The following is a 22,000-nucleotide window of genomic DNA, read 5'->3' on the forward strand; positions in this document are numbered from 1 at the left end:
TTAGGTATTCTTTGTACTTGGGATTCTGACAACAAAAAAGTTGACAAAGTAGAAATATTTGTTCCCTAAGGAGTGAAGAAACCACAGCTTAGGCGCTGTAAGCACCAAGCCCGCAGCTACCAGTGATTCCAGATCATGACAATCAGCCTGCAGATTAAACATGTGTTATTTACACTAACTTATTTTTTACATTCCCAATGAGCTAAGCATGACTGTAATCTCAACATTTTAGAGGCAGAGGCAGGAGGATTGTTGCCTGGGCTATGTAAGGAATCCTACCAGGGCAACAAAACAAGATTCTCTCTCAAATAATGATAATAATAATAACAACAATAAATCTCACTGAATTGTTGAGGTAAGAGAGCTGGGAAGCCATGTATACATGCTTATTCAAAATGCTACCTTTTCTTCCTCCAACACCTTCCTTCCATTCCTCTCCCATAAGAATTAGCACCTGCATGACTGATCACCTGATCTTAAAGTCAAGTAGCCATGAGGAATCTAAAGTATGGATATGGTGATGTCTATCAGTACCAGGGGATCAGCCATGAAAGTTCCATGGACAAGGACCTACCAGGACTATCTTCTTGAGTGGGTCTCACCATTTTAGTGAAGTGCTACCTTAGGGCACACCCCTTCTTCTGTGTAGCTGTAGAAGCAGGGTACGACTGTCGCTCTGCCTGTAACTGGACAGAACAGATTACTGTCTTCTGACTGGTATGCAATGTGACTAGCTGCCCCATGCTTCCACCCTCATGCCTTCCTACGTTCAAAATATGAAGATGAACGAACTCAGTCTTCCATTACACAAATAAATAATGACAAACAAGGAGAACAGCATTCAACTTACAGAGCACTGGGACTGGAGAGATGGCTCAGCAGTTAAAAGTGATGGCTGTTCTTCTTCATGTCAAACTTCTGAGCCCCTGTAACCTTAGCTTTGGGAGATCTGAAGACTCTTAAATTCCTCAGGCACATACTCACACACAGACACACTCAAATAATAAACACAATAAACTAAATCTTTAAAGTTTTCTCGTGGAGCTTTATGTCCAGTGCCTTTGAGTCTTCTACCAAGTCATAAAGCCCTTTTTATTCAAACTCAGAGTGATGTTTTCTTCTAGATCCAAGAGGCTTCCCCACTGTAGAAGCCGCTTCACTCCCTTTGACCTTCCTGGCAACAAGAGGCCAGTCCTTCATCTCCAGTCAACAGAGGACGATGCCATGCTAGCCAGGAGTTAACCTCTTCCAAGAAGAGAGAAGTCTCTGTCTAGACTACCCCTCCCCAGTGTGTTCAAACAGACACCGGGCAGTCGTTCTGGAGTGGTATCTGAACACATTCCAACAACACATGTTTATCTCTAAGGTCAGCCTTTCCTGTTGATGCTCCAGAGGCCTATAAGGGGGAGGGGACTAATGGTCTCTGCAGCCACAGGAGGTGAGGAATGAGGGCAACAGGAACGCGGCTCCACCCTTTGGGAGGACGCTATTATGCTGAAGTTTCTAGAACATGTGTGGCCATGTACCTCCCAGCTCTTCTTTCGCCGGTGGAAATGAGAAGTTGGGAACCACCTCTTCCATGGCTAAGCCAGGACTTGACGGGTGGGAACCTTTCAGGTGGGGCCACAGGATCTGAATCCAGGAGAATGGCAGGATTTCCATTGTTTAGTGTAGGATGAGCTCTGTTGGGGCACAGCTGGCTCTACCTCTCCCTTGAAGCTCATCTATAGGTGCCAGGACCTTCAGGCTCTGGCAGTGGGAGCAAGAGGGCTACCCTCCCTAACTAATCTGAGGGCAAATCCCAAATGATTGACACTTTTGGACCCAGTTCCAGGAGGTGCACCCCCACCTCCATGAAATCTACAGACCACTTATCCCCACTAGCTGGGAGCAAATGCTCACATGCCTCCTGAGAGTTCCATTTCAGCTCTAGATGTCTTTAAGAAGGATGCCGACAGCCGGTCTCAAAACCTCTCATCCCTTTATATTTACTTTCATTTGAGAGAGCCACATTTTCTCTCTAGACTGAGTTTCAAGAGGTGGGAGGGTGTAGGCTGAAACATCTGATTCCTGTTCAGCAAAACTGAATCATGTCCCCCAGCCCCCGTCCTCAGGCCAGTGATATTTATCCATGTTTATATAACCATGGCAACAGGCTTTATTCTCTATCTCTTAGACCCTTAAAAAGGGAAGAAATAGAAAATCAGTTCATTTCCCTGCTATTGCTTCCTGCTCTGCCCCAAGAAGAGCTAGCTAGTTTCTCAGAAACAAGGGAAGAAGAAGCGATACAGAGAAAAAGAGAGAAGAGGAGAGGGGGGCACATTCATACTCTTGAATAACGTGAACCTCAGTCTTGCAACGGCCCAACATCATGGAAGGACTTCAGAGTTCGATTGTACTTGTGTTCCAAAGTCCCCAGGAGCCATGGAGCATCTCTGATTCATCTGGAAGTCTTCATGTAATATCTGTACAGAGTATGGTTATCAGTTATCTTCCTGCCATCTCCATCTTCAGAGTGGATGGAGTGTGTGCAGATCTTGCTAACGGTGTATTCTTCGTCTGCACAATGGGGTAATCATTCTTATGTCTTGGCTACTTCACAGGTGGCCATAGAAGGGAGTTTTGTGGAGCTGGAGAGATGACTCAGGGATTACGAGTGTTTGCTGCTCTTCTAGAGGTCCAAGGTTCTATTTCTAGCCCTGAGAGAGGGTGGATCACAGTCACCTGTAAATACCAACTTCGGGGTGGGGGATCTGTGCCTTCTGTTGGCTTCTGGGGACACCTACACACATGTGGGACCCACATAAATAAAAACAAATCTTTAAAAAGGAAGAGAAGTTTGTAAGGAGTGTGGCATGTTAGACTCACAGTTAGTTTAAATGATAAGCAGGAGAAATGGGTACCCGGGAAAAGGAAAGCACATGTTGTCAATAGTGTAGCCCCAAGAGGACTAGGTCCTTGTCAAGAGATCAGACAGCTTCTCCTGGCATTTCAAGCACAGCCAGTATCCTAAATTCCAAGGGAGGTTCTTGCCCAGGTTTCAGGGATGGAGAAAAAAACCACAGATCTGCAAATGTTTACGGAGCTCCTTACAACAGGCTGCTGTTCTGCAGGCTGGAAGTCTAAGCTGGCAAAAAAAAAAAAAAAAAAACCTTTGGAGTGGGGAACCCACCTCCACTCCTAGGTAGCGGTGGAGGAGAAAATGCACACCAGAACGTTCCTTTCCTTTCTGACCCACGGGGGCAGACTCACGGACCCATCAAGACAGAGATAGGAATCCCATTTTAGGTTCCCCCTGGCACGGGAAACTCTTGAACAGATTTTCAGCACCGTTCAGTCTAATCTTCTGAGTGATATGTCACTCTGAAGAGGAGTTCGAAGGGAAGCCGGGAGTGCGGTCACAGTCACGGGGTTCTGCACCTACCCCTCAACCTTCTGCTTGGCTGACCCCTAAGGAACACCAGCAGTGTCTGCCTTCTCCCTTGGCACCTTCTCTTGCGTCCTTTTGGTTCTGTCCCATGCAGACCACCAAAATCTTGCCAGGAGCAAACTTCCCCCTATTAATTATCTTGTAAAAACGCATAGCTAATTGCCCTAATTACTCCCGGCCTCTGCCGCACCACTGTTGGCTTTTGCTCACCAAGAGCAACTCAAGTTGGGCAAGCGGCCCGGAGGCCTGCTTAGGGAGTCCCGAATTGGGCTAGCCCGCAGAATCTCGTCCGCTGTGCCCCAATTCCACCCCTTGGGTTCAGTAGGAGTTGGTGCATCTTGGGGAGATTCCTGTTGACTACAATCAGAGCATTTTTAAGTTTTCCCTTCCTCTAGTTCAAGAAGGTCAGCAGGTTCAAGCAGGCCCCATCGCTACATTTTTTTTAATCTTTCCATTAAAACTCACTTTCTGAAATGATGACCCTTGCATTTATTTGTTTCATACTTCCTTCTCTTCCCACGATAAAAGTTCTGGAAGGCTGAGACTTTGTCTCTCTTATTCAGTATCTCCAGGTCTATCACCTTGCGGTGGGCACAGAAGACCCCCACATGAGCTGACACCCAGACACTTCCTTCTGCCGGCAAAGAGAGTGGGGAGGAGATGAAGTGGCGCCGCGCTTCCAAGGCTCTCTTGAGAAAGAAAAGGTTTCTGAGGGACTTCAGAGGGGCAGCAAAGGGGAACTGTTTCTTCTAGAAACCGAGTTCAATTAAGATTAAACACTGGGACCCTTCTCCCCGAGCCAGATACCGAGTTCTCACCCCTAAAACTCCGTTCTTCCTTTCTAATAGATTAAGACTTCACTGGGGGGCGTTGACAGTCTGAGGTTCCACCTCCTGACAGAGCCCAGAACCCAACCTCCTTGGGTCCCCAGTAGTTGCTGCTGGCCACGGCAAGGCCGGCAACAGACCTACTCAGGTCGCCCAGCCCGCGCCCCTCAGGCATCTCTTCTCATTGGTCGAAGACACCCCTTCTGATTTCTCATTGGCTGCTGCACTTTTCCTCCACCCCCAACCCGAACCGCGAGCGGCAGCGGCTGGGGACGTCGCTCTAAGTCCCCACGCTGGAGCAGAGGCTTGGCTCTGTGCGGCCAGGGACGAGGAGCGCACTGAGAACTCACTTTCTCGTGAGCCCGAGCCCAGCAAATGGGCGAATGAGGAAGGGGAGCAGGGACATGGATTGCTATCTGCGTCGCCTCAAACAGGAGCTGGTAAGAACGGAGCAGGAGCTGGGGGACAGGGAGGGCTGCTCCACCCAGACCTAGGTACCTGGCTTCGGCCCCACGCTCCATGCACCAGAGAGGCGCGGAGAGGAGAGGAGAGAAGATGCCAACTGGTAGGTAGACGCTATAAGGCCGTCGCTCAGAGGCAAGAAACTTTGGCAAAGATTTCTGATGAGATATGAACAAGTAACAGGGAGTGAGGGCAGCTAGCCAGGCTGAAATATGACAGAACAACCGAAGAAGAAAAGAGGGACACACCCAGAGAGGACAGGCACACATATGAAGCAAGGCTCAAGTGCCCAGAGTTGCAGGAGCGACAGGCATGCAGCGGGCCCTGGTGCTGGACTCTTGCAGCGCGCGGACAGATCCTTGTCCTGGGCAGGAGGTCAGGCTGGACTGCTCGCTCGCTCGTGGGGAGCTGGCACCGCCCGGGGCCCCCAGCTCTCCAGGGCTTGGCAGAGCTGGCGCGGCTGCGGGGGCAGGCTTGGCCTGCTGTCTGCCCGGGCTTGTCTGCCAGCAGGGAGGGGGGTGGCAGCTGTAATGACGGGGGAGGAGGGGCGCTGCCTGGCAGATCGCGAGCGGGAGTTGTGGAAGCCCAGCCAGATGTCAGGTCTGGGCTTGGGGAGTGTGCCGGGCCCCGGGGTGCTGAGAGTGAGTTGAGTATGCTACCCAGGGGAGGGGGAGTGAATCACCGAAGAGGGAGAAATGACTGCTAAGGCTGTGTTGGGGAGGTCAGGTTGAGTATGATTTCATGCACGCGCGCCTTCTCTCACGCTCCCCCACCACCCTCACCTTTAGTGTTCCTTTACCGCCAGGATTCAGGCATCGTATCTCATCTCTGGACTTCCCTTCTTCATCTAACCTCTCTTTGCCCCCTCCTCTCACTCCAGCTCTCCAGGTCTTTTTCATTTTGTCTCTCACAGCTGTGGGCTCCCCTGTCTCATTTTGTTACCCTCTTCTTACTTCGTTTCAGAGCCAGGTCACTAGGTATCCAACAGCAGACCTGAATCCAGAGAGCTCCCAGCTCAGGCCTCTTAGGATCCTAGGAGACCCTTCCCATTTGTGTCTGTAGAGACCCCACTCTGCCTGCCTGGCAGTGTCTTAGGGGCAGGCTTTGGTGGTAGAAGGGTGGGGAAAAGGGGCTGAAGTAGCAGGTGTTTGATGCTCCCTGACCAAGATGCCCTGGCACTAGTCAGTCCTGTCTGTCCCAGTCCATGCGTCTGTCTTCTCAGGTTGCTGTTCACTCCCTTAGTTCTCCCTCCGGAACCCTTTCTGTGATGACCCTCAGATGAGAAAGTCACTGCCTCCCCGGAACTATTTCTTTGGTGAGAGCCAGAGTGTCCAGTGATGCTCTTCGGAACCTGTACCATGTACCTTATCCTTTTTCACATGCTGGTCACGCTAGTTCAGGATGGTGGCCCTGGCCCATAAATATCCTGTGTTCATGTTCCCACTTCATGTGGCCAGAAAGAAAGACCAAGATCATTATGGACAATGGCTGACGATCAAAGCCCGTGTTGAGAAAAGAATCTAATAGGATCCTCTTTGTGCCAGGAACCTGGGACCACGCCACCTACATGAACATCTATAGAGAGGGTTTGTGGGTGTTCCTGGCATGGGAATGAATTTTCTAAATCTTCACTGATTTGCATTTTTTTTTTACATCACTCTAGGTGGGAGGTGGTGAGGGGAGGAAGACAGTCTGTGGATGTCAAAAGAATTTTAAAAAGAAAGGAAGGAAGGAAGTAGAAGGAAGGAAGAAATCTGCACGGAGCTGAGCTCCCAGATTTTGATCTGCAAACCCTCCACCAAGGCCTTGAGCCCCTGTGCCTGGGAGAAGGAAAGAGAAAGGCTAAAGTCACCCTGCTCCCCATCGGTTTTCATTTGGCCTTTTGTCTGAGCATCTCCAGCCTTTGACTGTCTTGGAGAGGAAGCCAACTGCCTGGCCCTGGGCCCAGAATGACACTCAGATGGGGGAGTTCTTCATCCCCATGGTACTCTGCTCCCTCCTTAGTGCCAGCTTACTGAAGAAGAGTCCTAGCAAGCGATAGGCAGAGCTTTTGGAGTCTCGTTCCCTCCCAGACACCTCCCCTCAGGGTTTAAGTAGCAAGTCAGAATCTCTGTGCCCGGGTACTGAGCAATTGGAGCAAAGAGGAAAGCAAAGTGCTAGCCTGGGCCCACCCTGAGCTGTCTTCCCCCAGGGACTGTAGGGATTGAATTTCATGGCTGTGTTGGGGGCATGGAACTTTGGGCTCCTTTAAACCCTAGGGCTGTATTGGAGTAAGCATCACCTACAGGCAGTTTATATTGTGAGTGGGGACTTTTGCCCTGTGGCTGTTTCACTCCAGGCGGGATCCCCTGTCCTATCCAAAAGGACTGTATATTTCCAGGTTCTGGCCCAGGAATGCCTCATGTAATTCAGATTAAGATCTACATTTGCTTGTTTTGTTAAATTCCCTTCAGGAACATCCTGTAGACACTGGTGGGATATAGCTGTTGCAGAAGGCAACCTTAGCAGGTTGTGAAATTGTCTTGGTCCAGGGTGTTCTGTGTTCCCCATTTTTATCCAGTTCCTTCCTTGGCACCGAAAACACAGCCACGAAAAGTTGTTCCTGAAATACGGCATAGCCAAAGCTTCAAATTTCCTGAAGCAAAAAGCTTGCATTGTAAAAATGTAGGAGGCAGAGAGTTCAGAGACCCTGGCGCAATTAAGTTGATAGCTAGAATATTGGCCCTTTCTCCCTGCCTGGAAGGGGAGGAGGGTCGAGTTTCAGGAACGAAACGTGGCTGAAAAAGCAGCAGCAGCTGACACACTTCTTAATGGGGGGGTGGGGGCTACAATGTCCAGCACTTCCCTTCCCCTCCAGCTGCCAAAGCGGGGCCTGCCTGAACATAGGCCTTGAGACCAGCTGTTCCTTACACACAGCTCTCTTGTAGGGTTCCAATGAGTGTGCAGACACAGACACACAAGGGGAGCAGACATAGGACACTCCCAGCACACTTTCTTGTGAGTTCAGATCAATTCTGAACAAACCAAATGCATAAAATTTGAGTGATCAGAACTCCTGAAGTCCAGCCAGACTGGGGAGGCTTCCTAGAGGATGGAGATGTTTGGGGAGGACACCATGAAAGGCTGGTCCTAGCTAAGCCCTGGGGAAGCAACCAAGGGGCTTCTCTTTCAGAGACTGGAGAAAGTCCATTCAGGGAGCCTGCATTCATTCCCAGAAGGCAGCTCTGTAGTCACTAGTGGCTCTAAGTTCTGGATGTCCTAGCACAGGACTAAGGAATAGGGCCTAAAGACAAACTAAAGAGAAGGAAGGGCGTGGGAAAGTTACCATGGAGCACTCGAGTCTTGAGCAAAACAGCAAATTTCTTTAGAACAAAGAAAAGCTTCTGCAGAAACATCTCGTTCTCTGTGTGTAAAGCCCACCCCCTTTTTCTCCCCAGGGGAAGATAGAAAGCTTCTGGGTCAGCTGGTCTGGGATCAGCTGGGACACATGATTCAGGGTCAGGTCAACTTGAACCCAAAGCTTGGCCCTGTCTGGCTCTGGCACACTAGTTGCTTTTCCCATCATTAGAATGGGTTGTTAAAAATACCTCCTTCTCCCCCTCCCCCCAAATCCTACTTCATATAGTGACTGTGAAGATTAAGTGACAATATAAGGAAAATCTGGCCCTAGACTTGAGTGTATCCTGCTCTTAGCCTTCCAAGGACAGGACATGCCACCAGACCCAGTCTGGGATAAACTGGATGTCGGCCTCGTCTGAAGGGTCAGACAGGTTTGCTGAGTTCAAACTGGTTCAAGGCACCAACGAGACACCAGTACTGTGGATACAAATCAAAAGAGATCCAGATTTTGTCTTTAGGGAAAGTATAATTATAGTTTAATAGCAAAAGATAACATATATTGATGTTGATGTTAAAATGCCAGGGTTGGTGTCATGACTCAGTATAGAACACTTGCCTAGCACATGGGACATCCTATGTTCAATTTTAGGTACTGATATAGCGAAATGCATGACACTGTCCAACTGTTAAAGAAACTTAATAAGTTGTAGTTTTACTATTGTCTTCTCTTTCACTCTCATTCTCTCTCTCTCTCTCTGTGCGTGTGTATGTGTGTGTGTGTATATGTGCGCGTGCAAGTACATGCAGACTATTTTTAGACAGGGTCTCACCACCTAAACTTAGCTAGTCTGGCTGAATCTCAGGTGGGAGCCACTATACCCAGATTTATTTTCATTTCTAAAACAAGAAAACAGAGGCCAGAGAAGGTTAGGTCCGAGGCCAAGGTCATAGAGATGATAAGCAATGAGGGTTGGATTCAGACCTAGACAGACGACTACAGAGCCGCTGTTCCTGCCTGCTCAGTGGGATGTACAAGGATGTATAGAAATGGGGATTATATGTTCTATAAGAGCATGGGTTCAGTGCTCTGAGCAAGGAGAAGCAACATGAGATGCAAACGTCCTATTGTGGAGAGACAGCACATATGAAGGGCCTTGAGGGAGCGACAGGGACACGCACAGGGGTAAGCAGCATTCCAGGCACATAATGAAATATCGGCAGATGACGCAGACGCCAAAGTCGTGTGGATATTTGAAGACCATAGACTGGACCATAGGCTATACGCAGGGAGATAGTGGTGACAAACTAAAATGGAGGCCTTGAGTGTCTTGTTAAGGATTGACGTTTTCCTCTGTGCACTGGAGAGGAGCATGGTCAGGAGTATTTCCTGAGACCTAGGAAGTCATGTGAGAGGGGAGGGAGCAAATGAGGAAGGAATAAGAATTAGAAGAGGCCAGGCAAGAGAATAAGGTGCTGTGAACCAGGAAGGAGAGAAGCAGGGAACTTCTTCAGGATCCTTAGGTGACTGCAGGTGAGAGGGGCTAAAGCTGGGAGAGAGAGGACGGCTGACTGAGGCTGAGAGACCAGCCTTCCAGAATAGGCAGAATTGGGCCTCTCCCCCTATCTGCCTCTCCCCTGACCACGTGACCCCTGAGAGGCGGTTCACTTGGGAAAGTAGGCTCATCATTTCTCACCCTTCCCTCCCGCAGCTCTTGGCAGGGTTTCCGTGTCACCTTCCTGTTGAAAATTCTAGCCAAGAGTCAAGAAGGTCCCTATTCACTGAGCTGGAGAATGGGTGGCTTGGCAAAGTGGGGCTTTTCCCATTTCCGGCCCAGAGCCTTCTTCTAGCTTCCCCAGGGGTTGAAAGGAACTGTGTAGGGATTCTGTGAGTAATGGGGTGGGGAAGAGAGGCAGGGCACACTGCCAAGTCCATGGGCAAAGCCGAGCCTGTGTCAAAGGATTCCGGCTGAGCTCCGAGAGGGCGTGAGATGGACGGAAAGAGGGCGCAGCTGCAGGATCAGTTAGGGGCCCAAGGCAGGACTTGGGAAGGGAGCCGAGGATGTTGGCATCTCCTTCGGCCTCCTCTCCACCCCCACCCCAAACGGCCCAGCCAGTGCTGATGGGAGGGTCTGTCCATAGACTGCAGACCCCAAACTCCTTCGTGCTCCGTGACTCAAGATGGTGGAACCTGCGGCCCAATGGCTGGCAGTTGTTTTTTTCTCTTAGGAACCCTTAGTGAGAAGGAACAGGACTGGGGTTAGAGGCCCTCAGGCCATGGTTTCCTGCTCTTCCTCCTCTTCTGATGGGAGCTCTTTCTTCCACCTCCTATTGGCTGGCCTGGCTGCTCATAGCACTCCAGGAAGCTAAGTAGTCCATGATGGCGAGGAGGCCCACGGGGGGCCGCCTTGGGCTCCCAGTTCTCCCACCAAACAGCCTTCGAACAGGAATCGTGGTGCCTACATACTTACAGCTCCCATCTGTTGATGGCTTGTGCTATACTTTTCATGTAAATTCCTTTATAAACACAGAAGTTAGAATAAACAATAAATAGGAATGTAAATCATATGAAGATACAGTGAAGAGAGTGAAGGCCTGGAAAAGAATGTTTGAGTAACAGTGGCTCTAGAAAAGAGGATCTGGGGGGATCTCTAGCTTCCTATTCTATCAAGTGGGGTCTCTTCCCCCGTCAGCCAGCCATCCAGAACAATAGTGGAGCTCAGTAATGCAAAAAAAAAAAAAAAAAAAAAGCGTACACTTCTTACACCGGAGGGTTGACATTGCACAAGTTCACAACCTAAAGAACTGGGTGAATCTGCCTAATGACAAGTGCCAAGCTTACCAGTTAGGACCCCATTAGGGTCCCCAAACTTTAGCGTGGGACTCTTGACCACACCAGGAAGGCCAGAGTAGATGGCAGCTAGAAAGACTAAAATCTGATATGCAGAAAATGTATAAGATAAAAGTCTGAATCCTAGGCAAGGCTAGCGGTAAGTGATGGACTGGGGATGACAAGAAGCCAAAGATGGGGTGAGGAGACCTTTCGAGCCTTTATCAAAACCATTTCACTGGGGTACGCTTCAGGACTTTGTATTTGATGGTATATAGCTGGGGGTGAGGTCGGGTCATTTCTACTCAGATGAGAACCAATCAGATCTTAGTATGTCTCCAGTTGACCCCAAGATCAAGGAGGGCGAGACTTGATCCTTGCAGGAGGAATGGCTCTGAAATACTAAGATGCTCCAGCATGAAGACTGGTACTCAGAGTTATTTATTTCTGGCTGTCTAAACTAACCCTACTCCTTTGCTCCCACTGCACACTGCTCCCCTTCCTCCCACTTTGGTCCTAAGACAAGAGAAGCCCTGGGATCCCAGATGGTCCCACGCTCTGAGTACAGAGAGCAATCTCTGGCTCTTTCTCCATGGATGACATCATCCCCTTGGGGTTGGTGGGAAAGGCTGTCCTTTTGGCTCCCCTCAGAGTCATGGCTCGGAGGATGCTCCTGTTTCCACTGCCCCTGGCCCTCCCAGCTTCCCATAGCTTCCTTCTGTTCTCATTCTGTCCTCTGCCTGAGACTGGGCTCCTGGAAGTCAGTGTGAGAGGTCAGGAGGAAGCCGGGGATTCCCCTTCCTCCCTTCCTCTGCCTGAGTAAGGTTGGGTTGGAGAATAAGGAGCTGGACAAAAGAGGAGCTCTCCTAGGTCAGACCAAACATGATGCATGGAATCCTGCCACGACGTGTGAAGATTCACCAAGGAAGAAATATTTTGAAGACACATTGGAAGTCTTAACAGCCAGTTTGCACTTGGTGCTTTCTTTCTGCCCTGTAGATAAAACCATTACCTCATCAAATCTGCACAGTGGCTATTGAGGCAGGGACTCTTACTCCTATTTTAAAGAATGGAGCTGTAGAGCTGACAATGAACTTCAGTTGTTAGAGTTCCTGCCTATGACAAAGCCCTGGATTTGATTCCCTGTACTGCATACAACTGGGCATAGAAGACAAACCTATAGTCTCAGCACTTGGGAGCCAGAGAATAGGATTTTCAAGATCACCTCCAGTGGATGAGAAATTGAGCTGGGTGTGATAACTCATCCCTAGAATGTCAATACTTGGGAGCTGAGGGAGGAGAATTTTGAGTTTGAAGCAGGGATGGGCTGCATAGCAAGACTCCGTCTAAGAAAACAGAACAAATCAACAAACACAACAAGACCTCACAGAAAATTTAAAATACAGCTACTAACAGCAGACCAGGGATTTGAACCCTATTCCTTTAGTTTCTAGACCCCAAGTTCTGAACTAATACAGAAAATTTTCAACAAGGACACAATTTCAGTTCTTGTCTTCTTTAAAAAAAAGAGCCTCTGTCTTACAGACAACCCTGAATTTATACATTCCCACCCACATTCAATTGCGCTGGAAACCTACAAAATGTCAGCATTATTTCTTATGGATTTTTCCACACTGGAAGACTGAATGGGGTCATTTCATTCCTCCCACTACCTCTGGCCTGACTGTATTCCTCCTTCTGGAAGAAAGCCTGCCAGCTTAGACTCCTTGTTGCTTGGTAAATCAAAACCTCGAGAAAGAAATGGCCCTGGCTCTCTCTTGCCCTGCCTAGCAAGAGACTTCAGGTAGCAAACAGTTCAGAGGGATGATATGGGGAGAGGAGCCAGTAGTTTCCATGCATGGTTTGTGAGTGTCATGCAAAGTAGCAGGTAGGTTCTGGGGTAAAGTGACATGCAGATCTCAGGCTCTACTTTTACTCAGTAGATACTCCATAAATATTTCACGAGCAACTGAGCATTTAAACCATGGAAGACATGGGCCCTGTACAGAAGTAGGACTTTGGGGATACATACCTTAAGGATCTGAGAGGAAGCCCTAACAGTAACATAGTGGGAACATCTATGGGATGTGGCTTCAAATTCCTGGAGTGAAAATTTCCATCATGGGTCTTTTGTTTGTTTTTGTTTTTGTTTTGTTTTGTTTTGTTTTGTTTTTCAAGACAGGGTTTCTCTGTAGCTTCGGAGCCTGTCCTGGAACTAGCTCTTGTAGACCAGGCTGGCCTTGAACTCACAGAACCGCCTGCCTCTGCCTCCCGAGTGCTGGGATTAAAGGCGTGCGCCACCACCCCCCGGCTCCATTGTGGCTCTTGACTAGAGGTCACAATAGTTTGGATACTCATAATAATTGAGTTTCAGTAATAGAAAGCCTCTGAGTGCAGTGATGGGATGTAGATGGGCGTCTAGAGGAGTGGCCGGGTACTGGTGGCCTGGGGGCGGGACAGAGTGACTGAATAGATGTTCCAGGTGACCGGAGAGTAGCTCAGACAGTGGGGGCGAAGAGGGCAACTGGAGGGTAAAGCAATTTGTCAGGAAGGGGCTGAGTGGGTTTGCGTCCCAGAATCTTCAGTTCCATTCAGAGCTATACCAATAGCAGCTGAGCATCTCTGAAAGGAAGGGGTCAGGACAAGGGCCACCAAGGACAGGGACATGTGTCTCCTGCGGCCACCGCGCCACCACTCCTGCCACTCAAATGGCACATATGTGCCCCAGCCAATCCCAGGGCTGTTGGGCTGTGCCGTTTCTTGCCCTGTCTCAGGAAAGTGCACAAAGCAAGGGCAATCTCTGCAGCCCAGCAAAGGCCTCCTGGCCCTCAGGGGCTGACAGTCCTCCACTGACCTTTATTGCTGCTGGTTCAAGGGAGCTTGGGCAGATCTCTCCCCACCAGGCTAGGGATGGCAGGAGGTTGACCCAGAAGCCACAGAAGGATAGTTGACAACCCACTCTCCAGTGCCTCTGTGTCCACCACGATTTTAGTTCCCCGCCCCCACCCCTTGGCCTTAGCTCTGGGCATTAAGACAAGCCTGGGAGGTAAGATGATCCCATGGGTCTCTGGGGCGGGTGGGGGGGGGGCTTAAAAACAGATGGTTCCCGAACAGAGGCTCGCTGTGAGTAACTTGATCAGGATGTGGGGAGGGAGCTGGCAGGCCCAAGGCAGCTTGGGCACAGGGGCTAGGAACTTTGTGAATGTTATCAGGGCAGTCTTTCCTCCCCAGGCTTCAAGCAGGGCCCTCACCCAAGTCAGTTAGCCCCTCAGCCCCTTCCAGATGGTACCTAGGACATGGGGCTGAAGGAACTGGCCCCAGAATCCCTGCTTCTGGCATGGCTAGGACAGAGCCAGCAAGGCGAAGAAGGCAGGAAGAATGCTAGATCCAAGCATGAGGGAACAGGTGCTTGGGGAGGGGGCGGGGCAGGGCTGGCCAGGGGCTTCTGGCACAAAGGAGTTCTCTGGCATCTCTCTCCCAACCAGTCATATGTGAAGAACAGTCAGAAGAAGCCCCCAGGCTTATGCTTTCTCTCTTATTCCCCTTACCCTTTCCTACTGCTCTATAGAGGACAGAGTAGCCTTCAAGTCTGGCCCGGTTGCCCAGCCATCTGCAGGCAATAGTTGCTAACTTGAGTCCTGGCTCTAAGAGCTGCATGGCTTTTGGTCCCTTGCTTCCGTCCTGCCCTAGCTTACTCATTTACTGAAGTGAGAAGAGCAGCCCTCCAGAGTTTATTGAATGATTCCCAGTACATAGTAAATGTTCTTAGGTGCTCATTGCCACCATTATCCACCAAGAAACAACAACATAGGACAAGAGTGGCTATTATAATTTTTTTAAAGAATTATTATTTGATGTGCATGGGTATTTTGCTCGAATGTTTCGTCTATACCTTACATGCGTGTAGTGCCCAAGGAAGCCAGAAGAGGGCATCAGAGCCCCCTGGAACTGGAGTTTCCTGTGGTTGTGAACTGCCACGTGGGTGTTGGGAATTGAACCTGGGTGTTCTGGAAGAGCAGCAAGTGCCCTTAAACTCTGAGCCATCTTTCTGGCTTCACTACTACCACTTTGTAAATCCTCAGACAATCTCAAAGAGCAGGTGGAAGGATTACATAGAGTAATTTATTAATATAAGCTGATATATACGTACACATATGCATCTTTATGTATATGTCTACACGCAAACACACACACACATCAGGCAACTAACCAACCAAACACATAAAATGCCAGTCTACGACTTCTGTGGGTTTGTTTGATTGATTGATTGATTGATTGATTGAGACAGAGTCTCACTCTATAGCTCAGTTTTGTCTGGAATTTACTACATATCCCTGACTCCTACATGCTGTAATTCAAAGCTAGTGCTGGGAATACAAGTATGAGCTACCATGGCCAAATGCTCTCTCTCTCTCTCTCTCTCTCTCTCTCTCTCTCTCGTGTGTGTGTGTGTGTGTGTTCAGTGCAGTAATGAAGTCAATACTTCATTCAGGTTTGTATTCGATAGGTTTTCCATCTGTAGGATAGTATAGGTTCTGAGCACTTTGACGTAGACCAAGCTGTGATATTTGATGGCCTAAGTGTATTGAAATGCATTTTCAACTTAATGATAATTTTAGTGTAATGTGGATTTAGCAAGTGGCAGAACATCGGAGCAGTTTTTAGGACAGTGCCTGTCTTGGTTAGTTCACTGCCCGGCTAATGCTGTTTCTCTTAACCAGCCGTAGCAGTGTTCAGATTCCTGCTCTCACGACACAGGTCTGCCCTACAGCAGGTTGAGGCTCAAGGCTGAGGGGTAACCCTCCCTGAAGCCCTAGCGTTCACTGGCCCCGTGTTTTCTCTCCTTGCAGATGTCCATGAAAGAGGTGGGGGATGGCTTACAGGATCAGATGAACTGCATGATGGGCGCGCTGCAAGAACTGAAGCTTCTCCAGGTGCAAACAGCGTTGGAACAGCTGGAGATTTCTGGAGCCGCGCCGGCCTTCAGCTGCTCCGAGAGCTCACAGAAACAGCCCGAGTGCCCTCGCTGGCAGGGTAGGGAAAGTCCTACCAGATCTGTGGCCTGTCCTTCCTCCAGCCAGCCTTCTTTTGACAGCAGCCCCAAGTTTCCACACCAAAGGACTGTCTGTGGGGAGGATCTTGTGGTCCTTCCCAAGACACAGCTGCCTGAGCACGAAAGCGGTACCCAACGGGGGCTGGAGTGGGTGGAACCAGATGACTGGACCTCTACGTTGATGTCACGGGGCAGAAATCGGCAGCCTCTGGTATTAGGGGACAATGTTTTTGCAGACCTGGTGGGCAACTGGCTAGACTTACCAGAACTGGAAAAGGGCGGGGAGAAGAGTGAGACTGGGGAACCCAGTGAGCCCAAAGGAGAAAAAAGCCAGTCCCGGGAGCTGGGTCGCAAGTTTGCCCTCACAGCTAACATTTTTAGGAAGTTCTTGCGCAGCGTGCGGCCTGACAGAGACAGGCTGCTCAAGGAGAAACCAGGCTGGATGACTCCCATGGTCTCAGAAGCACGAGCAGGGCGCTCGCAGAAAGTCAAGAAGAGGAGCCTTTCCAAGGGCTCCGGGCGGTTCCCATTCTCAAGCACGGGAGAGTCCAGACACATTGAAACCCCTGCCACAAGCAGCCCCAAGGCCTTAGAACCCTCCCGTGGGGGCTTTGACATTAACACAGCTGTCTGGGTCTGAATTCGAGAGACGCTTGCTGAATCTAAAAGGCGGTCTCATAACTGGGCCCTGGGAGGAGAGGGAGGGCAGATTGCATGGTCTTCAGGCCAGATGCAAGTTCCCATCCTCAGAAAGAAAGGAAAGCAGAGTTCTTAGTCAGGCCTCACCAGAACAGTGAGGAGAGGCTGTCACCGGGCAGGCTGAGGTAAGGTGTGTGTGTGTGTGTGTGTGTGTGTGTGTGTGTGTGTGGTATTCTTTTTAGGTTGGATGTGGCTGTAGTTGGGAGAGGCAGGGGAGGAGTCCAAGCCAAGCATGCATTCCTCTATTGCCTTCCCAAGACCTCAGTTGAACAGTCTATGTGGAAAGGTCCTTTGAGCCCTCTGGTTTCCCAGAGGAATTCCCAAGAAAAGACTTGTCTCGGGAGTCCCCAACCATTTTGACAATCTTCTTCCCTGACAAGGCACTGCTACTGGAGCACCAGAGAGAGGGAAAGCCCTACACACAGTCCTTCCTTCTTAGTACCAAGATTTCAACCCATAGCTGGGTGCTGGGGCAAAGGACATGTGGTGTGTGTGTGTGTGTGTGCGCGTGCGCATGTGTGCGGGTGTGGTGAGGAAGCCTGAGATGCTCTTGCATCTCTAAAGTGCAGATGGGGAGCAGTGTGCCTTCACCCAGGTGCTGTCCCATGCATCCAAGTAGGCATGCCCACTTTCCAGATGAAGCAGCAGTCTCCGGAGGTGTCCAAGAACACACTCACGGCTAGTAGGGGGCCAAAAAGGTCAGCGCAAGCTCAGGGTTATTACTGGACTCTGGAGTCACACACTGCCTGGCCCTGTAGGGAGACCCATCCTGATCCCTGTTGCTGGCCTTAATGCTCCTGCAGGGCAGTGAGTAGATGGTTGGGGTGAGCCCAGAAACAACACTCATGTTAAAAAAAAAATTCTAGTTCACATCTCACAGACACCCAGAGAATAGAACGAATCCCGACCTCATCTACCCTCATCACCCTGGAAATCAACAGGGTACCCTCATCACCCTGGAAATCAACGGGGTACCCTTAGGGTGGCGTTGATGCCAGGCACACTGTGTAGTGAGCCAGCAAGCAAGCCTGGGGCCACCTTGGTCCATAGAGGTGCCATGTTGGCCCTCCCCCCCCTTGGCCAAGAGAGAACAAAGTAGGTCCCTGTTCAAGCCCAGCCACCCTGGAGGGCGGCTCAGCTCCTCCCTCCCTCCTTCCCTCCCGCAGACCCAGCTCAGCTTGATGGGGTGTGACAACTGCAATTAGAGGCAGGCCGCCTGCTGCCCCCAGAGCATTAAGAGCAAATTGGAGAAGAAAAATAACAAGAGAAGCTCTTCTGCCTGCAGCCGGGCCCGAGGGACTTAGTGGAGGAAGGGGGAGCTCAGGCTAGAACTGGGTGTGGGGAGGTAACAGCAGCTATGGGGTGGGTCACCTGCAAGTTCCCACACAGTCAAATGACAGAGGGTCATTTTTTTTTTAAGTGGGGAAAGGCTTTTATTTTTATATTTGATCTGTCACTTTTTGCCAGGCAATGTGCTCATCTCTTTCAGACCTAGAATGACCTGGGATTATTTTTCTGATAAATCAATGGGTCAAAGAGTCATGGCACACAAGCTGCCCAGATCAGGCTGCTCGCAAAGGAAAGCAGCTCCCAGTTTGGATCCCTGGGCACCGGCCGATCTACCTTGGCCAGGAGATCAGCTGGGCTCACTCTTTCTGGCCAAGTAGGTCCTCGTCCATCCTGCCTCCTCTGAATTTCTTTAACGGTGGCTGTCTTTGGTAGCTGCAGCAATGTGTGTAAAGAAGGAATGTGTGAAAAACTTACGCCAATTCCTGTAGGGTGAAACACTCAAGAAATCATTCAAATCATGGACTATGATGGTATGGGAGCCCAATTTGCCTCTTCACCATCAACGTGCAACTCATTTGTTTCGTGGATAGTTAACATCGTCTAAATCCACTAACACGGCAGTCTCCTCTCCTGCCCGGGCATTGTGAGCCTGGCCAGAAAAGAGTCGAGGGACCCAAACAAAACAATTAGGAAGTCATTTTGGCTTCCAGGATAATCCACAGGTGCCGGGCACCTTTGCCGTTATTTCTCTTATTTCCTTTTTGTCATGCCCAGGAAATGGTTGTTCATTTTACCTGAACAGAGGCTCAGCGAAGTTAACTCCTTCAAGGTCACCCGGTACAAAGCTGGGATGGAAACAGTTTGCAATTGACTTTCAATCTTGTGTTCCTGCTACCTGGCAAACTGTCTGTATCTGCTCCCCAGCCAGCTCAAGAATAACAACATTTGTCCAATGAGATTATTCACATCTCTCCGTGATTGACAACTGTCCTGTCCATTATCTATTTGAGGAGTATCTATTGGAGGAATTTTGCCTGGGTCTCAAAGGGGCTGATGCAACGTCCCAACGACTGTTACTCTTTGCTGGCGAAAGCTTTTGGAAACCCAACCTCATATAATTTTGAGTTTTTTGTCCGCATTCTTGGCTCCTGCTGAGGCAGTGATAGAGACTGCTCCGCTGAAGTGGAGTCAAGGGTGACTAGTGATGCCTCGGGCCTTAATGATGCAGAGCGTGGGGCAATGTGTATGTGGAGAAGACAGTGAAAACACAGGCAGAGAAACTAACAGCTTAATTCTGCCTCTTGGGCTCATTTTATGGTTAATTAGGACACACAAATGATCTGGAAGCTCACTTAATATCCTCCTCGGCATGGAGGCCTGCCCCACATCTGGCCTAATTTCTTGGCAGGTACTGAGGGCTTCTGGTTGGGCTAGGCATATTCTCAGGGCTTGCTCCACCTGCCTCTCTGTGGTCAGTCTATAGATATTCTCCAGTCACAGCACCCACTGGGAGATCCCTCCACTGCTAGGCATGGCTGGTAGAACCTGCAGGATCTCTTTCCTTCCTCTTTGCAGGCTGCAGAGCCGAAAGCTCTTTCTTCTCTCCTCTGGGCGCTTCTGCAGCCTGCCCTCAGGGTGATCTCTAACCCAAACTGATCCTTGAGGAACAGACACTTGACTCACCCATTCCCTAGAGGCTCCATAGAAGAGGGTCCTGTCTTTCTCAAGTCACCCCAACGTTCTCTGCAGGGTAAAATCAAGAGTACAGCCTGTTTGGGGGAGCTGCAGCCTATCTGCAGCTTCTCTGGAGAAGTGTCCAGCTCACTTCAGGTGATCTCTCCAATCAGGGCAGTTAGGTGTTTCTGCCAGCCCCACACGTTTCTATGAATTCCTGACCTGGAGTCAAAGAGATAGGAATCCAGACCCAGGCCTATCATGGTGTGAGCCTGAGCATGATTCCTGACCTACAGGAGGCTCCTCCGCCCTCATGTGAAGCAGGGATGAAGCAGGACCCCTGTCAGGTGCAAAGCACAAAGGGCTGGGGTGGAGTCCACTGTTCCCAACACACGACTTCTACAGAAGTGGCACTCGCCACCCATTCCCTGCCCAATCACAGACCCCAAGGGACAATGCTGAAAATAAACAGTGCTTTCTCCGAGCCCTGGTGTTCCACTAAAGAAGTACAGTGACTCTCATTTTATCACGGGATTGTGGCAAGGATCAGAGGTGTGTGGATGTGGTTCTGTCCACTACAGATGTTGCGCATCTGGGCTGTTTTGCCAAATGTTACACTCATACTTTTTGTTAAGTGGGGAGGACAGCATCCTGGGCCAGGCTAGGAAGGTGCTTGGGATCCCCCACTACCTAAGAAGCTGCCCTAGGGCCGGGCGGTGGTGGCGCACGCCTTTAATCCCAGCACTTGGGAGGCAGAGGCAGGCGGATCTCTGTGAGTTCGAGACCAGCCTGGTCTACAAGAGCTAGTTCCAGGACAGGCTCCAAAACCACAGAGAAACCCTGTCTCGAAAAACCAAAATAATAATAATAGTAAGAAGAAGCTGCCCTAGGGACATACCCAATGTCTTATACACCCAATCCTCCCCCTCTGACAACCTGGGACCTCAGTTGCAGGTCAGGGATGGAGATAAATGAGGCAATTTCTGCTGACCAGCTGTTTCTCCTTAGTGGCCAGAGTTCCTTCTCTGCTAGGTCACACCACCCCTTTTCTCTAGGCACCCTGGGGGCCGTCCCTAAGAATCATCGTTTCCCCCATGAAGCCTGAATTTGACACGACCTACTCCTCGCCCTTCCCGTGACCTTTTCCATCAGTCCCAGCACATCCCTTCCATCTGCCTCCTCCAAGCCCAGTGCACACCCATGCAAGCCATCACCAAGGAATCATCTTTGTCCCTGGGACAATGTCCTCATTCTTACATTCCAGTCCCCCGCTGGAGTCCTCTCTCCCTCAGTGCTCCCTGAAAGCCTCTCTGTGTTGGTCACAGGCCACAGGTCAGTGTGCCCAGAGCTGGGGCAAATCACTCACAGAAAACCTTGGCAATTACTAGGTTTTTTTTCCTCTGCATCTCAAGCAGGATCCCTGACTGAACGTTATCCTGTCCAGGGACAGCAGGAATCAGTGTTCTACACTTCTGCTTAGTTTTAACTCTCCCTAATACTGCACCTTCTCCTCTCTGGCCTTCTGGCCAGACAGGGTGGTTTGGGCTGGTTCAGATGGTGGAAGCTGTCCTCATCGAAGTACGGTCCAGGATTTGTAAGGACAGCAATGGGATGTAGGAGCTGTTTGTGACTTCATCTCAGTCTGCCTGTCCCAAGTGTCAGAGGCCCAACCTTGCTCAAGTAGACTCCCACCTAGCTTGCTGGCCCTTATTTCTGGAACTTTTTACCCTCTTTACCCACCATGAAGATGGGTTACCTTTAGTGCTCCAAGCCTAGGTCTGACTGTGCCGTCCCAAATCCAGTTCCTGCCCAGACTTTTCTCAACTTGAAAGCCACCACGGAACCCTCCCATAGGCCTTGTCTGTGCCTTGGCCTAAACCCCAGTACTTACTCAGCTTGTTGAGTAACTTCTCTGTGAGCTTTCCTTCTCCTCCAGACCTCTGAGCACCTCCAAGGTAATGACTACTCAGTATTTCTGCTCCCAGTACTGAGCCCGGGCTGCTGGGCATGATTTCCATCACCCCCCCTCCCCCCAGTTTATCCTGCTTAGGGACAGCCAGTGGTCAAGCTTTTCTTAGCTCACCCCATCCTATTCTATTTTTCACAGCTTCAAAGTTCATTCTCTAGGAAAAAGGGGAGTCGTGACCAATTATTGTCAGAGCAGGAAACTTCAGTGATGCCCCACCCCCAAGCTGTTGTGCAGTCCCATCCCTGGTCCGCCGCTTGACTTCTCAAACAAACTCTATTTTAATTCTGGCTGGCTGTGGAGTGTCAGCCCATCTTTGCTGTCATGCTGTCACTGGGCTGCTCAGGTCTTTCAGATGATCACAGCCACTTCTCTCTCAGCTGCCACTGAAGACGCCGCCTTTGTCCCAGCCCCCACATTTTCTCCCTTTCTT

General features: G+C 50.0%; 1 protein-coding gene across 2 annotated transcripts; it reads left to right on the forward strand.

Annotated features, from left to right (window-relative positions):
* The first annotated feature begins 4,531 nt into the window (after window positions 1-4,531).
* Inka2 (inka box actin regulator 2) lies at window positions 4,532-21,047 on the forward strand. 2 transcript variants are annotated; one of them, XM_057794029.1, is made up of 2 exons: window positions 4,532-4,697; window positions 15,736-21,047. In XM_057794029.1, the coding sequence occupies exons 1-2, from the start codon at window positions 4,641-4,643 to the stop codon at window positions 16,576-16,578; spliced, it is 900 nt and encodes a 299-aa protein (XP_057650012.1). In that variant the 5' UTR covers window positions 4,532-4,640; the 3' UTR covers window positions 16,579-21,047. The 2 variants fall into 2 exon arrangements, with proteins under 2 accessions (XP_057650012.1, XP_057650013.1); XM_057794030.1 differs by lacking the exon at window positions 4,532-4,697 and adding an exon at window positions 4,715-4,822.
* Window positions 21,048-22,000: the final 953 nt, after the last annotated feature.

The sequence above is a fragment of the Chionomys nivalis genome, chromosome 18 (genome assembly GCF_950005125.1).
Source record: "Chionomys nivalis chromosome 18, mChiNiv1.1, whole genome shotgun sequence".
Classification (NCBI taxonomy): Eukaryota; Metazoa; Chordata; class Mammalia; order Rodentia; family Cricetidae; genus Chionomys; species Chionomys nivalis.